This window comes from Hippichthys cyanospilos, chromosome 10, assembly GCF_059441005.1.
Source record: "Hippichthys cyanospilos isolate Australia breed blue-spotted pipefish chromosome 10, RoL_Hcya_1.0, whole genome shotgun sequence".
Lineage (NCBI taxonomy): Eukaryota > Metazoa > Chordata > Actinopteri > Syngnathiformes > Syngnathidae > Hippichthys > Hippichthys cyanospilos.
The window spans coordinates 6,091,916-6,116,997 of record NC_142378.1 but is presented as its reverse complement, the minus strand read 5'-3'; the positions used below and the strand labels follow the sequence as shown (position 1 = coordinate 6,116,997).

General features: G+C 45.2%; 3 protein-coding genes across 3 annotated transcripts in view; 1 reads left to right on the top strand and 2 right to left on the bottom strand.

Moving 5' to 3' along the window:
* Nucleotides 1–1,355: 1,355 nt before the first annotated feature.
* ghrhrb (growth hormone releasing hormone receptor b) lies at nucleotides 1,356–13,470 on the bottom strand. Its single transcript, XM_088426380.1, has 13 exons — nucleotides 13,273–13,470; nucleotides 10,706–10,814; nucleotides 8,393–8,497; nucleotides 6,218–6,318; nucleotides 5,370–5,467; nucleotides 5,157–5,289; nucleotides 4,423–4,576; nucleotides 4,246–4,306; nucleotides 3,966–4,035; nucleotides 3,024–3,115; nucleotides 2,818–2,947; nucleotides 2,696–2,737; nucleotides 1,356–1,847 (listed from the first exon to the last, which is right to left on the bottom strand). The coding sequence occupies exons 1-13, from the start codon at nucleotides 13,369–13,371 to the stop codon at nucleotides 1,671–1,673; spliced, it is 1,371 nt and encodes a 456-aa protein (XP_088282506.1). The 5' UTR covers nucleotides 13,372–13,470; the 3' UTR covers nucleotides 1,356–1,670.
* Nucleotides 13,471–17,278: 3,808 nt separating this feature from the next.
* On the bottom strand, nucleotides 17,279–24,508 carry cyldl (cylindromatosis (turban tumor syndrome), like). The gene is made up of 15 exons (XM_088426379.1): nucleotides 24,412–24,508; nucleotides 23,128–23,593; nucleotides 22,649–22,927; nucleotides 21,846–21,921; nucleotides 21,597–21,760; nucleotides 20,309–20,468; nucleotides 20,062–20,197; nucleotides 19,739–19,849; nucleotides 19,575–19,666; nucleotides 19,432–19,495; nucleotides 19,221–19,353; nucleotides 18,780–18,888; nucleotides 18,594–18,712; nucleotides 18,268–18,478; nucleotides 17,279–17,627 (listed from the first exon to the last, which is right to left on the bottom strand). The coding sequence occupies exons 1-15, from the start codon at nucleotides 24,465–24,467 to the stop codon at nucleotides 17,443–17,445; spliced, it is 2,361 nt and encodes a 786-aa protein (XP_088282505.1). The 5' UTR covers nucleotides 24,468–24,508; the 3' UTR covers nucleotides 17,279–17,442.
* A 227-nt stretch (nucleotides 24,509–24,735) lies between these two features.
* zc3h3 (zinc finger CCCH-type containing 3) overlaps nucleotides 24,736–25,082 on the top strand; it is a 30,657-nt gene continuing 30,310 nt past the window's right edge. The window contains exon 1 of the mRNA XM_088426378.1: nucleotides 24,736–24,813. The gene's annotated coding sequence lies outside the window, so the exon portion shown is untranslated. The remainder of the gene's footprint in view (nucleotides 24,814–25,082) is intronic.

Below are 25,082 nucleotides of genomic sequence, written 5' to 3'. Positions count from 1 at the left end.
TCATGAAGCACTTATATTTTTTTTGTTCCTCTGGATGCCACTCTTGGTTGAAAATGCATTAGCATCAAGCTAGCTTTTGTGTTTTAACCAAGAGCACCATTTAGAGAAGTGGAAAAAAAAAAGATAAATGCTTCACAAGGCTTGGTTTGCTCATCATTATTTTTTGCATTATTTTCCTTGAGATATTTATTGATGTGATTGTTTGTACTGTATTTGTAATTTCTTCTTCATGTCAGTTAACGGGTCATAAAAAAAGAGAGTTTCAGCGTGCTTAAGGCTGGATATGCAACTTTTCTTTGCCTCTCTGAGCTCTCATTTCCTTGTCAGCTTTGCAGTTGTGGACCCGCCTGTGCTCTTTGCCCTTCAACGTTTTAGCTTAAAACTCACACGCGCAAAAAAAAACAAGACTGCAATTTCAATTCGCGCTACCAGTCAATTGTGAATGTGATGCGGCGTCGATGTTGATTGCGAGGAAGAAAACGATTGCCTGGAGTGACATTAGGGCTCACTGATTGCTTTATGGGCAAAATTGCATAAAAAAAGGCTTGGGTTATATATTTTCTGTTGTTTTCTGTGGGATTTCCAGACAATAAAAGTATATTGAAAATCCAAAACCTTATTGGTCTCCACGCCAGGTCCGATAAGCAACAACAATCATGTCATCTCGGAGCAAAATGGAAGCGAAAAAGCCACTTCCTCAACATTTTGACACCCCGAGCAACTTGCATATTGGCGACGCGCACTTAAATGAGCTCAGCAGTCAACATTTTTATTACCCTACTGGATATTATTGCATCAAAGTACGAGCTTTTTCTTTTTTTTTTTAAATTCCTGCTGGAAATGGAAATCCTGATGTGAAAAGGCAGGCGTGCGCTGGGATGGAGGCTTTTCCTCAATCTTATAGCTCGTTGGGGACGGCGGCTTTTGGGCCTTTGACTCATTCTTTTAGCTTTAATATTCATCGGACTCATTGCCAGACAATTTCAGACCCTCATTTCCCCTAAAACCTAAAAATGAATACATAAATATGCATATATATAATGAGTAATTTTGATCTAATGCCTGACCCCTGAGAAGACGTAAAAATACGTCTTTGGGATTGAGTGAGTTCTTGAAAAAGTGTCATACATTGTTTGTAAATGTTGCTCGCAGGAAAAATTGATTTCGCACTGTTGGAATAATTATAGTGAACGCAGCAGAATTTTCTCCCTCTTTGTTGATAATTTTTCATAGATGTCTATTAGGAGCCACATTGTAGTTCTAGTTTCTATCAGAGGAATACATTTGAAGTGTGAAAAAGACAGGAACATTTTTCCTTCGGTCAATCCAAGACGTGAGAGTCAAAGGGGCGTGGCTCGCAATGCACAACGTGGATTTTATTTGAGCATGATTAATCAGCACTAGACAATCTCCTAAACACAAACGTTCATCGCGACTAAAGCGAAAGGGCTGCTGCATTTGTTTCGCCATATTCAGCAGTAAACTCATCCGTTTGATAGCTAAAGCAAAACGGAAGCTTCACCAACAGAGGGCGCTAACACAATTACCTCTGGAGAATATATCACCCGTTTACTGCTGAAAATGGTGAAAAATGTTGCTTTTAATGTGGCCAATCAAATCGAGACACACAAGTTCTGGATGGAATCTGACGCGTGAGGCGCTTGTGTGGGTCATACGGCCGAGCTGTTGCAGGGTGTGGCCGAACTTGAAAGGGCGGCGGCTTTGTCGAGGACGGATATCTGCGTCACCGTGCTGCTTTCCGTAAACAAGGTCCGACGTCGTTTGCTGTAGCGCAGGTAGTTCTGAGTCTGCCACTTCCAGAACCGCTTCTTCAGTTCTGCCTGCACCTGAACACGCACGCACACTCTGATTGGCTCTTGGCCAGGCCATGCACGATTTTTAATTTCCTAATTAAAGAGGTTTTTAGTCAAGTCAACCTCAGCAATACTTTGTTTCACTTGTAGTGTATGTGACAGATTAAATCTAGACAAATGGTAATTAAACCGCCTTCTATAGTTGTGGGGCAGGAAGTTATAAATGAGAAAATAATTTAATTTATCTACCAGATGTGAGTCAAGCAAAGCATGGCAATGCCATCCAGTGACCATGATGACTAATTGCGCTCTCGTCCCCTGTATTAAACAGGAAGGTGTGTTAACCCCTTAACTGGTTTTGTTTTCGTGTTACACTTATATTACTGTAGTGTGTTTCAATTACAGCGTAACTGTAGAACCACAGACATGGTGTTAACTTTAAGTGTGACAACTAAAACAGAAAAAAGAATTAGTGTTATGGATGGCAGACAGAAGTAGATTGTCAAATGTCACCCTCTAGTGGTGGCGGAAGGTCGGGCCAAAATACACCAACGGATCAACGATGACAGAAAGGGGGCGGGGCTCTGACCGACGACAAATGTCGGAGTTGCCCACCTCTGTTTCCAAATATATCTAAATGTACTTGCGAATGAATTCTACCTTGTATGCAAGTACATTTCAACAAGATTGCAACAAATACATTTGGAGACAAAATGAAATTCACCCGAGGGGGTCGTTAAGAAAGTGTTCCTAGCTGCGTGTGTGCTTTAATATAGGGTAAAAAAGAATGAGAACCGAAGTAGAAACTGAGATTGATTTTTTTTTTCTTTTACAGGTGTTTGATGTTATGTATGCACTTAGTGAATCTTAAAGCGGCTTACCTCACCGTTCAAGAAACAGTAGAGCAGGGCCACAACAAATCCCTACGAGCAAACGGTGCAAACTGTTATACGATGTACGCGGACGCAATATCGGGCCCGTTGTCAATCTGTCAATATCGCACCTGAAAGGATCCCAGCCCCAGCTCAATGAAAAGACGGGCCTCGGCTCCCGTGTTCTCCGGAAGAAAGGCGAAGACCATGTAGTGCATCCCGAAAAGCGGGATGAGCAGCAGGGTGGATTTGGCCAATCTCCTGCCGGCCCAAAGCAGCGCGTCGATGGCTCGGCCGCCTTTTCGCGGCCTTCCCCGACAAATCGTACGCGGCTCACTTGAAATGATTGCCGTCGTTGCCGCCGACGCCGGGAGATCGCAGCTTCTGCACCAGGATGCGGATCACGTTCATGAAGATCACGAAGTTGACCTGTGCCAAAAAAAACAGTATTTACACTCCTAAACTATGTATGTTTGTCGTAAGGAATGCGTTTTTGCAAAATCGGGCTCATGTAACTGAAAATGAAAAATATTACAGTGGGCCCCCGGTTTACGAACCCCCTGTTTTACGTATTTTTCATCTTACGCAGCGGACCGTGGCGTTTTTTTTTTTTTTTTTGTCCCCCTCATACGCACGAACCTTCCGTCTTATGAACCATCCAACATGTCGGTCAGTTCTGCGGGTTGGTCTCTGCTCCCCTCCGCCTCCACCCACCACTAGCTCAAGTCACATCGCCCCAAAGGTAAATGTCATTTTTCCTTTGTATATTTGTTATTTAATTTAACTGTACAGTAGATGATGTTACTAATTTTTAATACGTGCATAAAGTCGTGATGGTTTTACCTAGGGTTTTTGCACACGTTGCACGCATTCACTAATTAACATAGGTTTGGATTGCCCGTCATACGGCCAATTCGAGTTACGAGCCGAGCTGCTGAACGGATTAAGTTCGTAACACGGGGGCCCACTGTATTTTTAAAATAAGATATAATACAAGAAGGTAGGTGAAAATTAGAGAACGTTAGAGCAATTTGAATATTGTGGAGTGTAAATCCAGAGTTCGGAGGAGGTTTTGGCACATTCCAGGGTTTGCACCGTCTACCTGAAAAGCGGTGGGTGACCTTAAAGAGGGGCTTTTTGTGAAAATCCCACCGAGGAAAATGCGTGGAAAAAAGCCTTTGCGACATAAGCCCGCTTTTGCGAAAAGAGCCGATTGATTTAGTGTTTTTTTTTTCCATGCGCGATGCGGGGCGCGCGGCGGTCTCCCGCGGTAACTCACCAGCAATGACAGGGTTATTGGAGCTTTTATGATCCACCAGATCAAGGCCACATCTGTGTCGTCCCAGCAGCTGAGGCACAGCGCACGCCGTTAATGACAACAACAAGACCGGGCCAAAACACGGGAGGCACGCGACCGCTCTCCCGGCGGAACACGCCGACGGGCGCGAAGCTCAGCGGTCTTGGTCTTCCTTTAGCATGACCATTAATATTAGCGCGCGCGTCTGCGTATCTAATGAGGATAGACAGAAAATAGATGGGGCGCGTTGTTATGGGCTCACCCTCTGTTGTCATAGAAGTTGCGCGTCAAGATCCACGCCGTTATAATTGTTGATGGCACACCTGAGGAGCACACCGAGTTACGCTTATCATCTCGGCTGGAAATTGCCCCCGAGCAGGACGCGCAGGCGGCTGTGGAAAAAAAAGACAAAAGGCCTTCCTTCCTTCCGAGCGCTCACCCCAGCCGATGAGAATGTACCACCAGAAGTATTTCTTCTGGAAGACAAATGTGAACGCCAGCAGCGTCTGCAGGTACATGCCCTCCACCAGGAGCCAGAAGTAGTTGGCCAAGATGCTGAACTGGAAGAAGGCCACCGCCGATTTACACGACGTCTGCGGGATGAAAACCGTCATTGGGGGAAATTCGCATTCATCCTTCGTTTGCGCGGCTCTGATCAATTGTTCCAGGTAGTGCATTACAAAATTGCATTACGATTGCTGTCATGTATTACTTTACGGCGTGACGTGGTAGGCATTACGCACGCAAAAATAGTCTCGTTTAACTCATAACGCGCGTAACGATGCATTATAATACGTAGCCTGAAAACGCTCCGAAACCCTTTCAATTGAAATTATAATTGGGTTGAATGCGGTGAACCTTGTGTAGCTCGTTTTATTTGTACATTTTTGTTTGACGTTTTCAGCATCAGTTACAAGTCCCAGGGAGCAATAACTCGGCGGCGGGTTTTTCTATTTGTCACTCAATGGCAGAAGTCTGTCGATCGGTCGCAGAAGGACGTCAATTTTGCCAACAAACGACGAGAAAGTTACTAAAAAAGATCGTCTTGGTGACCTAACGGCGGGGGTTGGCGTTGCGTCGGTCCGTCACTGACGGACGGCCATTTTGCTTCCAATTTGCGCCAAATCGGGTAAGCGGCACCATAAGGAAGCTCTCCGACTTCAACCGACTCACAGTGGACATGAAGCAGTGGTCCAGATCTTCGTTGGAGAAGAGAATTTCGTCTTTGATGAAGACGGCGCTGGCTCTTAGGATGAAGGAGAAGAACAGGTTCATGTGGATGTAGTTCCTGGTGCAGTGGAACTTCCTGCAGAAAGGCCAAAGATTTTGAATGCAGTGTTCACAAGAAGAACCTTTCTTGGACAGATTTCATCGTAAGCTTCTTGCCTGAATACTGTCAAGACAAAAATGGCGGAGATGAGCGAGATGAGGGAGGTAGCGTAGCCCGCCGTGTACACCTGCTTGAAGTTGGACAAGTACGTCGTCTGCGTGGCGAGACACAAAGAGGAAAACGTGGCTTTTCCTTCGTTGCTACTCTAATTTTTGAGTCATTCGTGAAAGCGCACCCATTATTTTTTGGGTGGGATCAAAATGAGACATTTGCTTTTACTTTGAAAAACGATGACCGAACCTGGAAACGTTTGCAGAGTATATCAAAATCATCATGCATTTTTTTTCCTTGTTTTTTTCCCCACTAAACACATGAATGCAAAATGAAATTTTATCCGACTATTCAATTCATCGATGAAATAATGGATATGATAAATTCGATAAATGAATAGTGACAGCCCCGTTTTGGCGATATGAGTTTTTCTTTTTAACTCCAGTTATTAAGAGTCCTCCAAATGTAAGTGGAAAGCGATGATGAAATATGCCCACATGAGCAAGCATATGTGAAGGCGGAGCCTCAGCATGGGGCGGCCATCTGCCTCAAAAACAACTGAAACTGCATTGCAAAATCAAATTCCTGAGCTCGGTTATGCCGCGGTTCTCGCATGGGGGTACCAGTACCCCTAGGGATATATGGTGGAGCATCGATGAAATTTGAAGCAGCGGAACATCCGATTCTTTAATGTTGTGACAGAAAGAGCGCGTGCCATGCTTTTCAATTTAAGAGCAAATGAATTGGAACACTCTAAGTGTATTATTATTATTATTTTTTTTTGTCTTCATCCAAAAATTGGAAGGTCAAGAGCCACTTCCGTTAAGTACAGCGTGGAACGTGGGAAGCGCACCTCTGATTCGGCTCCGGGGTCGTCGGCAAACTCGCAGGCGTCCGCGTAAGTCGGGTACAGCTCGGACCAGCCGCCCTCCGTGCAGTTCCTGTAGATGTAACCTAGCACATCAAATCAATCTGAGGCAAGTTTTGCCATTTTCGATTGATGATGCCTAGGAGTATTCAAGCGACACGTCACAACGTTCAAGCTGTCTTCCTAGATCTCTTGCAGGTCTACTTTTTCAAGCCTGATTCTCAAGGACTGGATTTCCAAGGCTAGATTTCAAGGCCTAGTGTTCTAGACCTTGTTTTCTGGGCTAACCTTCCAGCTGTAATTCTCCAGATCTAGTTTTCCAAGTACAACTCTCCAGGTTTAGGGTTTTAGATTTAGTTTAATCCTAGGTTTAATTTTCCATGCCTGATTCTGCAGTTTTAGCATTCCGGGTCAAGTTTTACTGGCTTAATCCTTCAAGTCTAGTTTTCAAGGTCCAGCTATCCAGGCCTATACTTCTCCAGATCTAGTTTTCCAGGTATAACTCTCCAGGTTTAATGTTTTAGGGCTAGTTTTTTTTTCCAGGTTGGGCTTAATTCTTCATGTCTAGGGTTAGGTCTAGATCTTCTGCAGTTCTAATTTTCCAGGTCTGATTTTCCAGGTCAAGTTTTTCTGACTTAATCCTTCATGTCTAGTTTTCCAGGCCTGAGTCTCCAGGTCTAGTTTTCCAGGACTAATTCTGCAGTTCTTGTTTTCTGGGGCTAATGTTTTCCTAATTTTGCAGGGGTAGATCTCCAGACCCAGTTTTCCAGGTCTAGTTTTCTGTGCTAACTTTGCAGTTCCGGTCTTCCAAAACCAGCGTCAAACGAGATCCGATTCAAGCCAATCGGGCCCTTTTCACACACAACGTTCCAACGATGGAGCTAACAAGCTGAGCTGGAATTCAAGGTCAGGAGGTTTCCACTTTGAGAGCCAGTTTTTTCACGGAACATCAGGATAAAAATCCGCCCGCGCGTCCGAGGAGATTCGGCGGTGGGAGGCTTAGCGCTAGCTCCGCTCGCCAAAGGATGGAGTCGGGCGGCGCGCGGCCCCCGCGGCCGCGGCATGGGCGGACGCGCGGCGGGAGGGGTCCGGACCGGCGCCGCGCTCGGCGGAGGCCGATTCCGCGCTTACGCCGCCGGCTCCTCCCGTCAACCCTTTGATTTTCCAATTCGTGATGGTCTCCGGCGTTTGGATCAAGCGCACGGAGTGAGGCGCCGGCAACTCGACTTTTGCGGGGCGTGCGCGGAGGCGGGAATCCGCCGGGGCCCGGGAACCCACTAACATCCAGTTATGAGGTCATCCGCGGCAAGTCGGCTCTCGCTTCTGCTTTTCTGCTGGCGAGCGAATCGCTATTTCACTTTTCAGGAATAAGAATAACCACGGAACATTTGGGGTGGCGGACGTATGGGCGGCGGCCTGGATCCGGCCAGCAAGGAGGGTCAGTCCGGCCCACGTGTTTATTTTGTGAAGCATGACCATCTGACCACCGGTGTCAAACATGTGGCCCGCGGGCCGGTTCTGGCCCGCAAAGGGGTTTTATCCGACCCGCGCGATGATTTTTTAGTCTTTCTCGAATCTTTTTTGATAAACACTAATGTTAATGTTTTTTGATCAATAGTGACAGTGTGATTCTACTATTTAGGACAGTATTTTTGTTGATTTAAAGATATTGAAGTACACAGCATGATTTAATTGGATGATCATCTTGGCGGCAGGATGGATCATTCAAAGACAATTGTTTGCTTTGAGGTGATATTGGATACATGTCGAGTCAATTGTATTTTTAAATCCCTATTTTAAATCCCTATAGCCTCTTTGATGGTCTTTTTTCGTGGTTGCTTCTTTTTTGTTACGTGCACCTTTTTCCTCGTTTGCTTCATTTTTATAATGTGCGCCTTTTTTGCATACGTCTTTTCTGGCTTGCGTCTTTTTTCTTGCATTCATCCTTTTCGTTGTTTGCTTCTTTTTCTTGCCTGCATCCTTTTACTTGTTTGCCCCTTTGTTCTTGTTTGCTTTCTTTTCCTTGTATGCTTCACTCTCTGGTAAGGTGTTTATTTTATTTTTTTGCAATGACCTTTGTTTGTTTGCTTAGTTTTTTTGTGTGATTGGCACTTCCGGGCCACCGTACAGCTTGCACATGAAAGCTGACGACGGACTTACCTTTGTTATTGAAGAGCTGGGAGATATTGGCACACGAGACGCCCACCACCTGTCCCGCCTCTACGCCGTGCCAGCAGCCGATCTCGTCCCACATCGTGGGGCACCCTAAGGCGGGAAAACAACAGTGGTCAGTTGCCCGCTTTAACCGGGACAGTCCTCATTTTCAGCCTTGTGATTTCCTTCATCTTGTCCCCGTTTGACGTAGGTCGAGTACCCGATCGCAATAACGTACAGTACTATCTAGCTCGTTCGATCCCAAAGACGTGTTTTTCCGAATTCTCAGCAAGCTTTGATTTTTGAAAATCCGGTAACTTGAAGTAGAACTTAACCAAAACCATGTCCCGATTGTACAAGAAAGGCAAAGACAGCTGGGGAAAAGCTCATCTTTTGACACTGGCGCTAATGGCGCACTGGCTTGATTTGGCATATGGCTCGAAATGGCACATTAGTCAGACGTGACATGCTAATGGCTGCGGCGCTAATGGAGGGCCGGCCGGCCTTGGAAAAGGCCAGCGCATTGTGTGCCTGGCGCTTCCTTCATTAGCAGCTAATTAGCGCGCGTGACATTGGCTTGAACGCTGCAATGAAAAGATTGCTCTTTGCAGGTATGCTCCCCGCTCACATAATAGCGTCATAATCTGCGCTCTGGCGTCCTTTCGAAGAGACAAACGGTACATGAAAAACGCTTTCATAGTTGAGTTGTGAAGGGAAGCTCCCTGCATACATTACACCAGACAATATTAAATAACGCCGTTTTGCAATCAGAGAGAGTTTGTCACTTAGCAATGTGATCATTGGTTACTGGAATGCCGTCACCCCTTGCTTGTAAAAAGTCGTAGCATAATGCGTTGCTCAACTATATGCAAGCGATTTATTCACTCAAATCATTTGTAAAAAGCAGAATAACTCCAAAATCTCTTGATACTTGATTCTAAATATTACTTTTTGTTGTGTTTCATTCATATTTGTGCTTCCCTTCTTTTTTTTGGTTTTGTTTGTTTAGTTGAAATAAATATACAATGTGCATCAACTATGTGCACGCAATTGATTTATTTAAACGTATTCAAACTCGGTCGGTTGTTTTTAAAATGTTTTCATCATTCGCAAAGCGACGCCTATCGGACTGCTCGCGACAAAGTCGCCTCATTTTATATAGAAAAAAACAAGCTGATTTATGGAATTCAAGGGTGGACGTTGTCAAATTTGGTTATCAATTTGATGGGCAGACCATTTTAGATTATTAAGTATTTACAACACCAGTTACTGTATGCATCTGCTTGGTTATTTTGCATCTCTTGTGAGCCCTTGTGTTCCCCAAATCACATTTTTTTAATGAAATAAAATGCTACTGCCCACCTCTGATTTTGTGAAGAATCATGGAAGTTAGCAGATGATTGCGGGCCACATAAAAATGCCTGGCAGCTTAGCGAAGCATCAGGAAGAGTTCATTGAGACGGGCCTGCTTTTTTCTTCCCGGCAACATGGAGGGAAGCAAGCTTTTGCTATTACGTTTGGGCCCATCCCATCCCAAACGTAAATCTAGCCTCAACGTACGGGCAATAACGTGAGACTCCTCCTCACTCGTGCTTGTTTTGTCACGGTCCAATAAAACATTTTTCTTCATTGCCGCTGCCATAATATTGTTACAAGTATTAGAAAGAGAAAGGGCGCCGCTGGGACGTGCGCTGCAATATCTCGCCTTTAATAAACAATGGAGCGATAAGGCAAAAGCTAAGACGGCCAACGCGAAGAGGCAGATAGCGCTGACATGGGACCCGAGGAGAGAAATGTGTGTAGCTTAGCTGTCAGATGGTCAAAACAAACTGGCTTTTATCTTTATGGAAAGAGCAGAACTTTGACGTCACACGTGCGCCAAGGAGCGGCGTGCAAATTGATGAGCGCCTCAATTTCATTCGAGAGCAAGAGTCTGTTCAATACCAGTCGATACGTTAATCCCCGGGGTTACGGTCCTAAAGGGGCGGGGGGTAAAACATTTAGCTAGGATTTCCTGGTTAAGAGCCAATCAGAGTGGAATTGTCACTTTGCGATGTATTCATTGCTTAACGGATTGCCGTTATCCCTTGCTTGCAGGAAGGCACGCCATAATGCTTTCCTCAACAATGTGCAAGTGATTTATTCATTCAAATCATAGTTAAAAAGCATAATAACTAAAAAAAATAAAAAAAAAGGTCTGACTTCGAAGAAGGGAAAATACCCAAGAGATATATATGGTCATAAATGAAAATGCATGTTGTGGAGCAGTGGCATCCAAACATTTTACTCTTGATAATCGGAGTGACAGAACTTGCATACCAGAGTCAGCGGAGCGCCTGTTTTCTTCCTGGGCCATGATGTGACTGCATTCTTCCTGAGCCTTCATGTGCTGGAGCACCAGGGCGCAGTCGGGGTGAATGGCCGCCGTCTGGAGCGGCGGGAAAAATCAGGACACGCTGCAAAATGTACTGCAAGGCTCAAGAGATTTTTTTGTACACCAGTTATTTGAATCATTGACCTTAGTCGAGGAGCAGCTTTCAAACTTAGTCAAATTTGACTGACTTCTGTGATTGTTTTGTTGCCATTCCCTTTAGTTGGCTGTTTTAGCCACAAATCAGCGTTTTTGCGGGCCGCATAAAATGATGTGATGAGCCGGATCTGGCCCCCGGGCCTGGAGTTTGACACTCGTGCTTCAGCGAGTCCATGTGCGCAAAGTCCAGTGTTTACACAGCAAACAGCCATGCCAAGCCATCATTTGCGGCTTTGCAAGCATCGGCTAAATATTTGGGTCGCAACGGACGCCCGAGATAAAAACTCAGACGAACGTTATGAGCCTCCCAAGATTAGCGCTAACGAATCATTTGGAGAACGTTTGATTTTCTGCCGCCACCTATATCTGTGACTTTCTTGCGTCTGCGAGAGTTTGATGAGGATGCCCCCAAGCACAACATGTGTTTAGTCTGCGCTAATCTTTCACGACCTCCGAAGACGATACGTTGGCCGATCAAAGCGCATCTCTGGCCCGCGGGCAAAATCGATGGCTGCGAGACCCTTTCAATTCACGTGGCAGCGTTTCTCACACAAGGATGTGAAAGGTTCATTGAAGGCTCCGAATAGACCATAGTGTTTGATTGGTCGCTGAAAATAACACAACTGAACAATATACTTGATTTTTTTCCACTTGCTATTGTAAATTCATGCCCAATGAGGGAATGTGGCGTCAACACTTTTGACGGCCAAACATCTTTGAACTCAAACATATTTACGAATATGTTCTAATGTACTTTAATACCGTGGGACTTAATTAATTCGTTCCCAAAGTGATTTTCTAAACATTTATATTCACATAGACACATATGTATATGTGTGTGTGTGTGTGTGTGTTCCCGCAAGCTTTTTTTTGGGCAGCGCAGCCTCCTCGCCAAACAAACAAGAAAGAAGACAAATGATGATTGCAGATGCGCAGAGGCATGAAAATATGGATGGAGCGGTGCGTCTTCGTGTGGGCGAGCTGCGTGAGTTGTGAAACGGCGCCGCTTGGAGCCCAATGCCATCAAGAGATCATTATTAAAGGGCAACGATTGCCTCCTGGCAGTCACTGCCAAGGTGCCCCCCTCCATAACAATTTGCTGTCTTTTCTTAGACAGAGTGATTGCTAGACTTCTTCAAAAGTAATATTACGATCTTTCTAATTCAGCTCATTTTTACTGCTAAAGGAAAAAAAAAAAATCACGCAGCGACTGGAACGGTATCCTTCTCTTTTCAAATTAAGAGCAAATTATTTGGAACATGAAGCAACTTGTGCTATTTTAGTTCCTTGTCTACCTTTATTTTGTGTGTATATGGCTGTGGGTTAAACAATTTTAAAAATATATCTATTGATCATTGAATTTTGTCTTATTTCATTTCTTTCTTCCCGGTTTGTTCTTATTTGATGAGCAATAAAATAAATAAAAAAGAAAGAGATTGATAGATTGACATTTGGACATCAAAATCATTTCTGCTGACCACTATTTAGACTGAATATATGGATGCCATCTGCCCACTGCGTCTTCACATATGGCACAAACCATGAATTAGACTATACGAAAACAATGGAGGAAAGAAGGAAAGGAAAAGGGAACAAAATAAAGAATATGAATGAGAAATAAACAAAAAGAAATAAGAAAACGAGGCTGATGAATTACCAATTGAACATTAAGATTCATTTCCTTGCCCAATATGTGGAGAACATCCGGATCCCATCCGCGCACTATTTCTTGGGAGGATTATGGCTTCAGCAAGAATAAAGAAAGAAAAAGCAAAGTGAAGAAAGGCAAAATAAAAGGATAAAATGAGAAAGACAAAGCAAAACGAATGAAAAAGAAAGAAAAGAGAAAGAGGCTAATTCATTGCCATTTCAACATCAAGTTAATTCTCCTCGACCAATATGGATAGAAAAAAGGAGAAAATATTGGGATCATTCTCCTGCTTTGAGCTATGGCATCAAAATGACAAGAAAGAAGGAAAAAAGAAAGGAAGAAAAGAAGCAAAGAAAAAGAAAGAAAAGAGGATATGAACCAGAAGGAAAACAAAAATCAAGAGAAAAAGGATGAAAAAGAGCGCAAAAAAAGGCATCAAAATGATGACAAAGAAAGAACAAGGAGGAAAAAGAATGAGAAAAGGGAAATGGCATCAAAATGACACAAAAAAGAGAATGCCAACGAGAGAAAAACAAAGCAATGGAGAAACAGAAGGAACCCAAGCGGCTGCTGCATTTCCATTTGAAGGTGAAGACCATCAATCTCGCAAATATGGAGCCCACCTGCGCGCTTCTTATCCAGAGCGCAATAAAGGCACGGACGCGCAATGGGACGCGCAATTGGACGCTTCGCTGGCTGCCTCACCTTGTGGCACAGGTCGTGCAGCAGAAACAAGCCAAGTAAGTGCGCCAAACCAAGCCGGGCGCCCGCCGGCCGCCGGCCCCGACTTCCGCCGACCCGCATGGCGAGCGCGCCGACAAAATCGCTCCCTGCGCAAAGAAATGACCACGGCGAGCGAAGCCACGCTCGAGTGGAGACCAGCCGGAGAGCGAGGTGCCGCCCGCCCGGAACCGGCGTGGCTGGGAGGGAGGAGGAGGAGTAGGAGGAGGAAGGGGAGGAGGAGGAGGAGGTCCAGCTCCAGTCGTTGCTTTCAGTGGGGGAAAAAATAAGGCGCCAAAACTTCAACACAAATCGTATGGTGGACTGGAAAGCTGGAACGTCGCATTTTTACACACAGAGGGCGTTATGCTCATTCTTAAACATTACGTTACAATATTCTCTCGCGGGCCGGATCGAACCCGTTTGCGGGCCAGAACCAGCCCGCCGACCGTATGTGTGGCACCCCTGCACTAGAATCTACCTTCAAATATCTTCTAAGGTACTTGCATACATTTGAAGATAAGCGCTAACAACATGGCAAACTGTGGAATTACGCTCATTCTTCTACCTTACATCAGAGGTTCCCGATCGCCGGTCCGCGGATTGGAACCGGGCCGCATGGACCGCACCCGAAATGATGTTTCCGAACTGATTTAGTTTACCCTTTATTTAACAGTTCATTCATTTGTGCTTTGTTTTGCGCAATCTTATTTATTTCAGCGCCGCTGTCCATATATATGGACGCTGTATTTTGGAGCGAGGAAGGACGGCGCCGCTTCACCCGTTTGGGGGCCGTAAGCGGGCCGCGGGTTTGACACCGGCGCTTTCAAACGTCAGCGCTCCCACGGCAGGACACAAACGGGGACAGTGAGCGCGCAGCTGCAAATCCACGGCCGGGCGTGTTCCAGAGGAGCGAGGTCAAGGGTCAACGTCAACAAATGGCTGGCTACACATTCTTATTGCTTTTGGGGAATCCAAATGATTTGCTAGCTGAAAACATTGCAGAGGACGCACGTTTTTTGTTTTTTTTCTTAGTTTATTTCGCAGAAAACTGAACGATAACTAGAATGTAACAAGTGAACTCATTCAGTGCCAGTGACAGAAACTGATTTTTTGGTTTTTAATGATTTTGTGTGATTTATCGCACGGCGATGCGTTTGAGTGACATTTGACTAAGATAACCTTCAGACTTGTCACATAAATCACGGAGCGACATTTGAGCGTGATGACGTCATCACTGTCGCAGAATCGTGCGCAGGAAACGTTTGCAGTTCTTCTCATTCAGTTTTGCTTTAGATTAGAAACTTTATAACCCAAAGAAACGGATTAGCTCACACTCATCTAAAGTGATCCATGACTTGAGTACTCAACTCATTCAACGCCAGGGACGTATTTTCACGTTTTTTAAGGGTGCAGACATTCAATCCCGGATCCTTAAGTATCAATTTAAAACTCAATGTCCTTAATGTACTTAAGTATCTGGGATTTAAAGTCCAAACTCTTAAAAATGAATGAATATATCCCTGGCATTGAATGAAATAATTAAAAGTACTTTGATTAGTTGATTTACTTTAGTAATTAGAAAACCTAGAAAAGTGACATCAACACCTAGAAAATGGAATTTCTTTGGTAATTAAAGCAATCGATTACTTTAGTATCTAACCTCCTCAAGTAATTCATTACTTCAGTACTTAAATAACTATTTATCAAATTCATTAGAGCTCCTAAAATAATTGATTACTTTGGTATCTAAAGTCATGCATTTTGGTATTTCAGATCAGTAGCTTAGAAGTAAACGAAATGACTGCACTTAACCATCTAAAGTAATAAATTACTTTGGCACTTAATTAACTGTAGTTATCAATTACATTAGCACTCTATCTCCTAAAATGATTAGTACTTAAAGTAATCAAACTTAGCATTTCAGACTAGTATTTTAGAACTTCAAATGAATTACTTTGTACGTAACCATTTAAAGTACTCAATGACTTTAGTAATTAACTAGAGCAATTGATTTCTTGGGTATTTAGTTCATGTAATTGATCAGTACTTTATTACCGAAAACAGTTTATTTCATCTATACTAAAATAACTAAAGTTATCAATTACTTTAGTACGCAATTAACTCAAGTAATGACGTTGAACTAGAAAATTTGATTTCTTTGGTAATCAATTAAAGTAATTGTTTACTTTAGTGCCGATCCCCTAAAGTAACTTATCACTTCAGTAGTTAAATAACTAATGTCATCAATTACATAGTACTCAATATTTTAAAATAATTGATTACTTTAATATCTAATTTATTTTAGATTAGTACTTTAGAACCTGGAAAAATACTTTGCCCTTAACCATCTGAAGTCATTGATTACTTGGTGCTTTAACTAGAGTCATTGATTTCTTTGCTAATCAATTCAAGTTATTGATCGCACTCATCACGAATAAGATGCGAGCGATATTGAGAGCTGTGTCGAATCTTTCGGTTAGCTCAATCGAGAAGAGGAGCAAAGTCCCGAATTTCCCGCAGCGCGCGCACGTCCAAAAATGGTTCGAATTGAATCTAGGCGGAGCCGACGCGCGAACGGATCGGCGCCACGTACGGAAACTTATCTCGGCCACTTTGACTGATTGGAGCGTGCTGATGGCAGGAAGACGTCACTCCCAGCTCATCACCGCTAATGCGCGTCGGCCTTTGCCGTTTCCTGACTGCACATCAAGGGATGCACGAAAAACAAACAAACAAAAAAACAAACATCGCAACCCCACTATATATTCAACTTCGGTTATTCCTAAACGAGTCGGCTGCATTTCATTTGAAAAAAAAAAATTGTGCAGTCAAGCCATCAAAAATGTTCATCTGATTGATCGCAACATTTCCCGTATTTGTGATGCGCTATGTCAGTGAAGCGTTTCCTCATTTTTCTCATTTCATCCTATTTCTTGCTAACGTTTAGCGTTACTGCACACCAATGACGAATTATCTTGAAATTACGGGTTGGTCTTGGGTCAATCATTATGAAAATCAAATCAGTGAGTAAAGCAAGGCCGCTTTATTATTTCTGAATTGCGCATTTACTCGTCTGCGCTTTTCGCCGAAGCAATTCACAGCAAAGCGCGGCAAGCAGAGGTGTCTTTTCAAATGGAATCGTTGCCATATGACGGACGACGCCGTACATGGCTTGCTCAAATAAAGCCGTCCACCAAAGTGCACAAAGGGATTTCTTTGGCCTTCTTCCGGGAATGAGGACTGGCTTACTTTTTTTTGTTTCTTTCTTTTACGGCCCAAATTCCGGACCCACTTTGTCATCCGAGTCAGCGGTTGTCAAATGAGGGTACAGCGAGCGTTTTTAATGCTGGAGAAACAAGAGTACGGTCTACTTTTCAAATTAAGAGAAAATAAATTGGAAGAGCACGGCACGGCACCCCTGCTTTACATGCGTGACATCTCTACAAGCCACTGCAACCCGCTTCATCATCATCAACAACAAAAAAAGACCGGCTTCCTTTGGCTGATCGGGATCGCCAAAAAGGCAGAAAAACAAATTCCTATTCAATAATCATCTTAAATGACACAATTTGCACAAAAATTGTAAAAATGTAATCATTGCAAAAGTAACTACAGTAAAACAACAACAAAAATGAATGTTTATTGTAGATTTGGTTATTTATTTATTTTCAATGTGGGCCCGTCGGATGGTTTTGTTTGAAACTTCAGGAAGATTGTAGATTGCGAACCACATTTTTACATTTACGTCCGAGACATAGATTTACTACAGCGAAAAGTCCGCAATAAAAAATTTCTGGGAGCAAACGTGATTTCGCCGTAGAGCTGTTCTACTTAGATTTTGATGAAATTGAAATAGGAATATGAATATTATGACTTTTGAAGACTTTTGCAAGACGGGAGTCCCGGCAAAAAGTTGCAAATATCCTAAGTTGGCCGCAAGCGCCACCCGGTGGTTTTTAGGTGCCGACACACAAAAGGTCTAGAAAGGTGCCTCCGTTGAGACGCTTGTATTCTTTGGGCGGGGCACAACAAATGACAACGTGATGGAATGAAACATTTCAAAATCATTTGGAGACGAGGCCAACGGTCGCCCGGTCCCGATCGTTACAAGCTCAGTATTTCCAAGGTCATAGAAAACAAAAAGTCTCCGCTTCAGCGGTAAAGGCACATGCTGGTACTTTGGTACAGGTACATGTAGGCGTCGCAGAAGAGGCGTTTGGCCACGCCTTCCATATCCCGAGGATTCTGGTTGGCCAGCTCCGCCGGAGACATGTCCAGGTAGACGCCCACCTCGGGGCAAGCTCGCACTTCGGGGATGTTGAAGCCGTCTGTGCCGCCTACGCCGGCAAAGCACGTGATTGGCCGGAGAATCCGCAGGCGGGCCGTGTGCGCGCGCCCCTTCGGTTTTTGCTACACGGTGGGGACCAAATCCCGAGTTTGACCGTCCTTGTGGGGACCGCTCGCATTTCGGCGGCCCTCGCGAGTTGAGACCGCTTTGAGAGTCAAGACTTTGAATTGGATTTTGCTTCCGGTTGGGCAATTTGTCGTGATGGGTAAACGTCGGAGCTCCAACTGGCATGTCAATGGGAAGTCCCCGCTATGATAGAAAAAGTGCATGCGCGCGTGTGCGTGCCCGTGGTTTTTGTCACATGGTGGGGACCAGCTTTTACCATGTTTGTGGGGACCATTTTGGTGGAACCCACGAGTTCAGACCTCTTTTCCAGGCACAATACTTGCTTTTAACCTGGAGGTCCCCGGTACCAGCCCGTGGATCAACTGGTACCGGGCCGCATGGGCCGCACCCAAAATGTTTTGGAACTGATTTTGTTTATTCTTTAATTGTTCATTTCTGGGTTAGGTTTGTCCTTTGTTCGGCTTGACCTTTGCATTTTGGCGCCGCCTCGCAAAGAACTGTGCTATGTCGACGGGATGTCCCCACGATGATAGAAAAAGCCGTGCGTATGTGCTAGCGCTCACCTTGCCGGTCCGCCATGCTGTCAAAGAAGATCCAGTCGCCGGCGCCGGGTCCGTACTTGATGAAGGAGACGTAGTGGCTGGTCTCGATGCAGAGGACGGCAAAGAGCTCCATGATGTCTCGGGTCAGGGAGTGAGCTCCTCGCGCGACGAAACTCTCGGGGACCTCCAGGACGGCTCTGCGATGGCTGCGCCGTTGAGGGTGCGAATGGACCTGAAACAAAGGCCCTTCAGCCCGATACTCCAAAGATCCTCACTCGATATGATGGGAAACGTTGAGCTTGTGACATCCAGGTCGATTGTTCTTAGAACGGAAGAAGCAAACAAACCTGAAGGGAGCAGGTACCGCAAAAGACCTTGCAGCCCGTCTGGCTGAAAACGGGCTCTTCAAAACAGTCCAGGCATTCTTCTTGAGCCAGCTTCCCACAAAGGATGCACTGCCGGGGACCTGAGAGGCGAAGCGTCGGCCGTCTCCGCTCTGCGCTCGCTCGCTCGCCGGCTTCGCGCGCGTTTACCTTCGGAGAGGAGGTGAGTGATGTCCAACTCCAAGGATGGAATGATTTTGTCAAACATTTTGAATTTCTTGCCAAAGCGAGGCATCTGAAGAATGAGGCAGGACGGCGCCTGAAATCACAAGTTGGCGCACAGTGCGTTTGGAAATCTAGCCAGCGGCGCCATCTGCAGGATCGAGTGGAGCTGCAGTCATTGCATTTGATAACTTAGATACAGCGGAGACCAGGTCCCTTTCAGGTTTGATCTGTGCGGTTCTAAAACGGGGGTTGTGAAGATATTAAATTATTTCTGGAGTTGTTAGCAAATCCAATTTAATGCTGTGACAGGAACAATACATTTTCTTTTCAAATTAAGAGCAAACGAACTGCAACACGGGGCGACTTATAATTCCGGTAAATACGGTATTACGGTAAATAAGGTGTCCAACCGGGGGTGCGTCTCACCTCTGCCAGTTTGAGTCCGGCACTGTGAAAGGAATGTTCCAGCAGCTGCTGCACGGTGGGAAGCACCAGGCAGTGGTTCTGCTCCAAGAAGATCTGGTAGCAGTAACTCTCTTGCACTTTTCCACCCGCTGATCTAAATCGGAGCGCGGAGTGAGAAGTTGAAAAGCCGCCGTCCCGTCGCGCGCGACCGATATCTTGGGTTGCCACGTACAGTTTGAGGAGAGGATCCAGAGCGAGAATGTGGTGCATGATGATGGTGAGAAACTCCTCGGGATCTGCAAGATAACGGCCGCCTCGCACCAAGGACAAATAGCCAATTCTGCGCCTAAAAGCCTTGGATTTGGTGAAACTCACCCTTCTCGTCAGTGGTGAAGCTGTGACAGTAGCCGTGTTTTTCCAGCTGCTGACGGAGCTTCATGATGTGCCGACTTTCCACGAAGCCCTCGCTGAAAAGCGACCCGGCAAAACTCAGCGCGGCGTTTGAAGAGGCGGAGAGAAAAGTCAGGAGCGGCGCGCACCTTCGCAGGGGGTTGACGATATCGTTGAGCAGCGTTCTCTGAATGGGGGCGTCTTGCGGCTCCGTCGATTTAAACAACATGGAGTCCAGCACCATCGAGCATGAAAACAAACTGAGGGAGGAGTGAAAAATGAATGAAAAAAATGAATGCTTTTGCCCCAAATGCGTCATTCAGTCACAGCTCTGAAATTTGCCTGCATTTCGCGAGGAAAAAAATCCAAAGTTTGAGCCTTCACGCCTTTTCGAGAAAGTGACTTGAAAGTGACGGTGATGATCATGTGATATCTGATATGCTATAATCATATGATATGATATGATCCAAACCTGAAGAGGGCGGCATCCATGTAACAAGAGTTACAGTGTCCCTGGATGCCCTTCATCCGGCCCATGAGAATATGTTCAACTTGGTCTGCGCCGACGGGCGCCACGGGATCCGTTCGTCCAATTCTCTGTTGTCTGTCTGAAGTCAAATGAAGACATGCTTTTACTTCCTTTTCTTTTGAACACGATATGGTACTGAAAATCAACAGAGTCAAAGGCGGAAGTCAGACGGATGCGATCGTATGCCGACCCGCCGCTTTGCGCTTTGATGACGCATCTTTGTCGAGGTCGTTGGCAAATCGGGAATCGGGGCGGCAGCAGGTGTACTTGACGAAGAGGGCTCTCCTGGGAGGACATTGGAAGAAAGACACGTTTTTGAAGGTGCCGTCACTCACTCCGACGTCCTCCTCCTGTCGGCAAACGCAATGAAAATGGCGTGAGGCAATTCTGGTTCAAGACGCATTTTTATATTTTCCGCTATGCAGTGGGCCCCCGGTTTACGAACCCCCTGTCTTACGTATTTTTCATCTTACAACGTGGACCGCTGCGTTTTTTGTCCCCCTCCTTACGCAAAAACCTTTCGTCTTACGAACCAACCAACATGCCGGTCAGTGTGTCCGCACTATTTTTTTCACTTTGCTGCATCAACAAAAAGAACTTTTCTCGCATGTCACGGAAATGCCGATATGCTATTGGTCGATTAAGGTCATAGTCACGGTCTCAGTCACGGAGATGCCGATATGCTATTGGTCGATTAAGATCACAGTCACGGTCTCAGTCACGGAGATGCGGATATGCTATTGGCCGGCGTCACGTCAATCACAGAAATGCCGATATGCTATTGGCCGAACGCTCTCATCAAGCTGGTCGGTGTGTTGTGAACACTTTGCAAACTTTATCTGTTAGACATGGCTTCTAAAATTGCAAGTGGCGGTAAAGGAAAAAGTAAGAGGATGATGACAATAGAAACCAAGCAGGAGATAATAAAAAAATACGAAAGAAACGCACGCGTAGTTAACCTTGCTAGTGAGTATGGCCGTAACCGCTCGCCAATTCTCAAGAACAAGGAAACTATTAAAGCAAGCAGGTCTTCTAAGGGCAAGACTTTCCTTGCCAGGGGACGGACTTCCTTCAACAACAAAATGGAGAGGCTTCTTCTATTATGGATTAAGGAGAAGGAAATCGCCGGTGATATGTTCTCGTTTAAGAAATAATAAAATAAATTCTGCGGGTTGGTCTCTGCTCCCCTCCGCCTCCACCCACCACGAGCTCAAGTCACGCCACCCCAAAGGTAAATGTCATTTTTCCTTTGTATATTTGTTATTTAATATAACTGTACAGTAGATTATGTTACTAATTTTTAATATGTGTAGAAAGTCATGATGTTTTTACCTAACTAGCCGCTGAACGGATTAAGGTCGTAACACGGGGGCCCACTGTACTTTTTTAAAATTGTATTGACTTCATTTCTCATCGACGATAGCGGAACTCTTTTAGTGAGTTACATTTTCCCCGAAACGCATAAGGAAAGGAATTACAAGCTCCAGCCCAGCCATGACTTCCTGGCGGCCAGGAAGTGTCCCGATCCAGCGGATGATTCCGTACAAGCGGCCCTCGCCCACAGACACTTCCACCAGCGAGTTGACGCCCATGTCAGATTCGGCTTCCGCCGCGGCGTTGTCGAGGGCGATCAGATCGGACTCTGCGGGAGAGGCAAAAAAAAGTTTGGGGTCAAACGTCACGGAAATACGATAAAAGTGTAGAAGTTGATGGTGTGCGCCCCCCACCGGCAGGATATTCCCCGACGAGCACAAATTGGAGCGGGACTTCGACTTCGCCCGTTTTCCCAGTGGCATCGATGTCCTGAAAACAGGGAAAAAAAAAACATTTGAAAAGCTTTCAGATTTATCTTCTCATCCTGTCACCAAATATGCCTGGCCAAAGACGCCCGCCTGCCTCATTTATTTCAAATACAGCATTGCGCTTACGATTGTGTGCAATGAAGTCAAATTTTCATTCTTTTTTTTCATTTATTTGTCATTTCTAGTTTGTGATCGTAAAACTGCTCCAAGACAGTGGCCGATACTAGTATGGCATGCCGATACCTAGAAAAAAGGCCAGGCATCGGCCCCGTACTGATGCTCGGTGTCGGTACTCACCCCGTTACTAAATAACATAGCAAAAAAACGAGCATGAAAGAAATAAAGTCAATATGTCCTTTTCATGCGGAAGCTCAATCCCCACAGCAAAATAAATGTACAATGATCACTCATTTGCGTTAGTGGGAATTTTTCATTCCCAACGGTAGCCCGTTTGAAAGATGAATGTGTCAAAACTTTTTGGAGTATTTTTCTCAACATTCGAACTGCTCTAGTTTCCTCAATGTTTGAGCTACTACCCCGAATTGTTTATCATTTTCAAGGGAATTGGGTGTAGGGATAGAATACACCCCAATTTCCGTTTTCGCTGACATAAGCCCGGTTTTGTGAAAATGCATCAAAAATAATTGAATAGATTTTCACTGGTGGAAACAAGCTAACCGTAAATCGGCTTCCACGTCGAGGCTGAAATTTTGGAGAGGATGTCTCACCGTGGAGATCAAGACAAAATGCTGTCCGTCCTTCTGGTGGACGTCGAGCACCATTCCATAGCAGCAGAAATCTTCGATGAAGTAGGTGACTCTGTCCCCGGGGACCGGCATGGGTTTCTCCGAGGCGGACTCGGACTCGGGCTCGGCCGACGCGAAGGACTTGGAATGACGCGGACGCACTCGGGAGAAGGGCGCAAAGACGCCGCAGTCCGGGTCGCAAGTGAAGAAGGTCTCGTTGTCGTAGCGGCCGTCCGTATCGCCCTTGCCCCTGTCTTCTCCCTTCCACACGGAAAAACTTGCTTGGATCACCTTTCGTTTGACTGTTTGTATGTTCTTGCTGGAGCAGCAAGAGCACGGATATTTTGGAGTAGAACGTATTGCCAAATAACACAAACACGATCTACTGTGACTTTTTCCCTGGCCGAATACGAAATTGGCCAAACGCGGATTTTGGAACGCGAGAAAAAGTACTGACGTACCTGCAATTCAACTCCAAAGAAGATGGCCTTCAAAGGCTCTTCGGACAGTCCTGCCGACAGGTTCCCCACGTAGCGGACGACGCCGTTCAGTTTGCGTCTTCCTTCTTCCACGACCACTCGGGTCCCCTCGGAAAGCGAGAGCGCTCGACGGAGAGCGTCTTTGCGCCGGAACCACTTGAGCCTTTCGCCGTTGTCGCGGAGCGCCAGCAGCAGGCCCGCCTCGGCGTCGCTCACTTCTTCCAGGCATCTCTTATCGATCTCGTAGTAGAAGTGCGCGGGCGAGCCCAGGACGATCACTTGCAATTTATCGCAAAAGGCAAAATTCTGTTGGTGCTCGTAAATAAAACAGATGCAGCCGGCGTTACAGTGTCGAGGGGACTCGGGCGTTTCGGTGATGACGAAGTACCGGATGCCTGTTAACGACATGTTCCAGGGCCCGCGGCAGGAAGCAGGACACTGGATACTTCTGCGCACAAAACCACAACGATAAGAAGAAGAAGCAAGCGTTAACGTACACAAAATTGGTGGAGAGAGAAGATTGTCTTTTGAAAAGTTGAAGCCGAAGCATTCAAGTCAACATTAACCATGAATTGACCTTTAACTCTTTCAGTGCCGAGCGTGATGTGATAGGCAAGCCCTTGAGTGCCAGATGATTTCGATGTCAAACGTAATGACCGCGGCAACCGGCCCGCGGGCATTATGTTTGACACCGCTGCGGTGCGCAATACATGAACGTTATAAGACCGTCATGCATTTAAATATGCCGAGATGAAAACAAATCTCTTCACGCTGTCACTACTCGAACCCGAACAAGATAAACCACGCCAACTTCGAAGGTGCCGCCAAAGATCAGTTGGCATTGGACAAACTTCCTCATACGTGGAAATCGTTTATGGTACTTTATCTGACTGATACAAATGAAGACACTGTAACAATGTGCACTTCATTCGCTGGAACGTGCGAGGGAATGAAGTTACGTCGGCTCGGCGATGTTAATGAATAAATACCTTAGTTCGTCCCACTTCTTATTGATTTTGCCTCCATCCGATCGGTCTCGATCGTGGCAATTCCCCTTCGATTCTAGTTCACCACGCCGTGCTCCGGAACTCCCATTCTTCTAATAAAATCGACGCTTGTCGCGCAGCTTGTGTTCTCTACTGTTTTTAGTCAACTATGCGTCTCTTATTCCTGCGCTGTGTTTTGAATTCCTAGTAACAGCGCACAAAACAGTGTCGCTTTCGATTTGGGAAGACGTGAGCTAGGTCTCGTTTCTTGAAAAATTACCTCCTAGGTCCTAGCGCCTCCGTTTGATCGTTAGAGCCTCCCACTATTGAGCCCATCAAGGAAATGAGAAAGCACACCGGAAGAACTAGGAGAGATCATCGTTGGAAAAATTAAAACGCTGGTCCAGTGACGTCATTTCAAGAGGACGGCGTTTAAAGATGACGACGCGGTGAAACTCCGCGTTTCCACTTTGTGCTTCGTAAATTCAATGGGAATAATTTCACTTCGAGTAAAATCACAGCCCCCATTTGGAATGTTGTATTTTTGAACGTTGTGTAAATTGTACTCAAGTGAGGTTACTTCTAATTTAGAAAAATAATGCTGGCGAACAGGTCCCGATGGGCGGCCGGGGGGCTGAAATAAAATTTAAAACAAGTCTTCCCCAAAAAATGACTTGTAAAAGTAAGTAATCTGGGGAAAAATGATCATGTACTGACTAATAACTTTTTTTTTGTTTTACTCGGAGCACGAACGTCGATTACTATAAATTAAATAAAGAAATGCATTTTTTTTATATTCAGTTTTTCAGAACCACCGCCCCTTCAAAAAAAACAAAAAAAAAAAAAAACAACGTACGACTAACTTAAGGAGTAATACATAAATTATTCTATTAAAAATAACAAACTAAAAGCGGATCCGGAGATAATAAACGGTCTTACGTGAATTTCTGT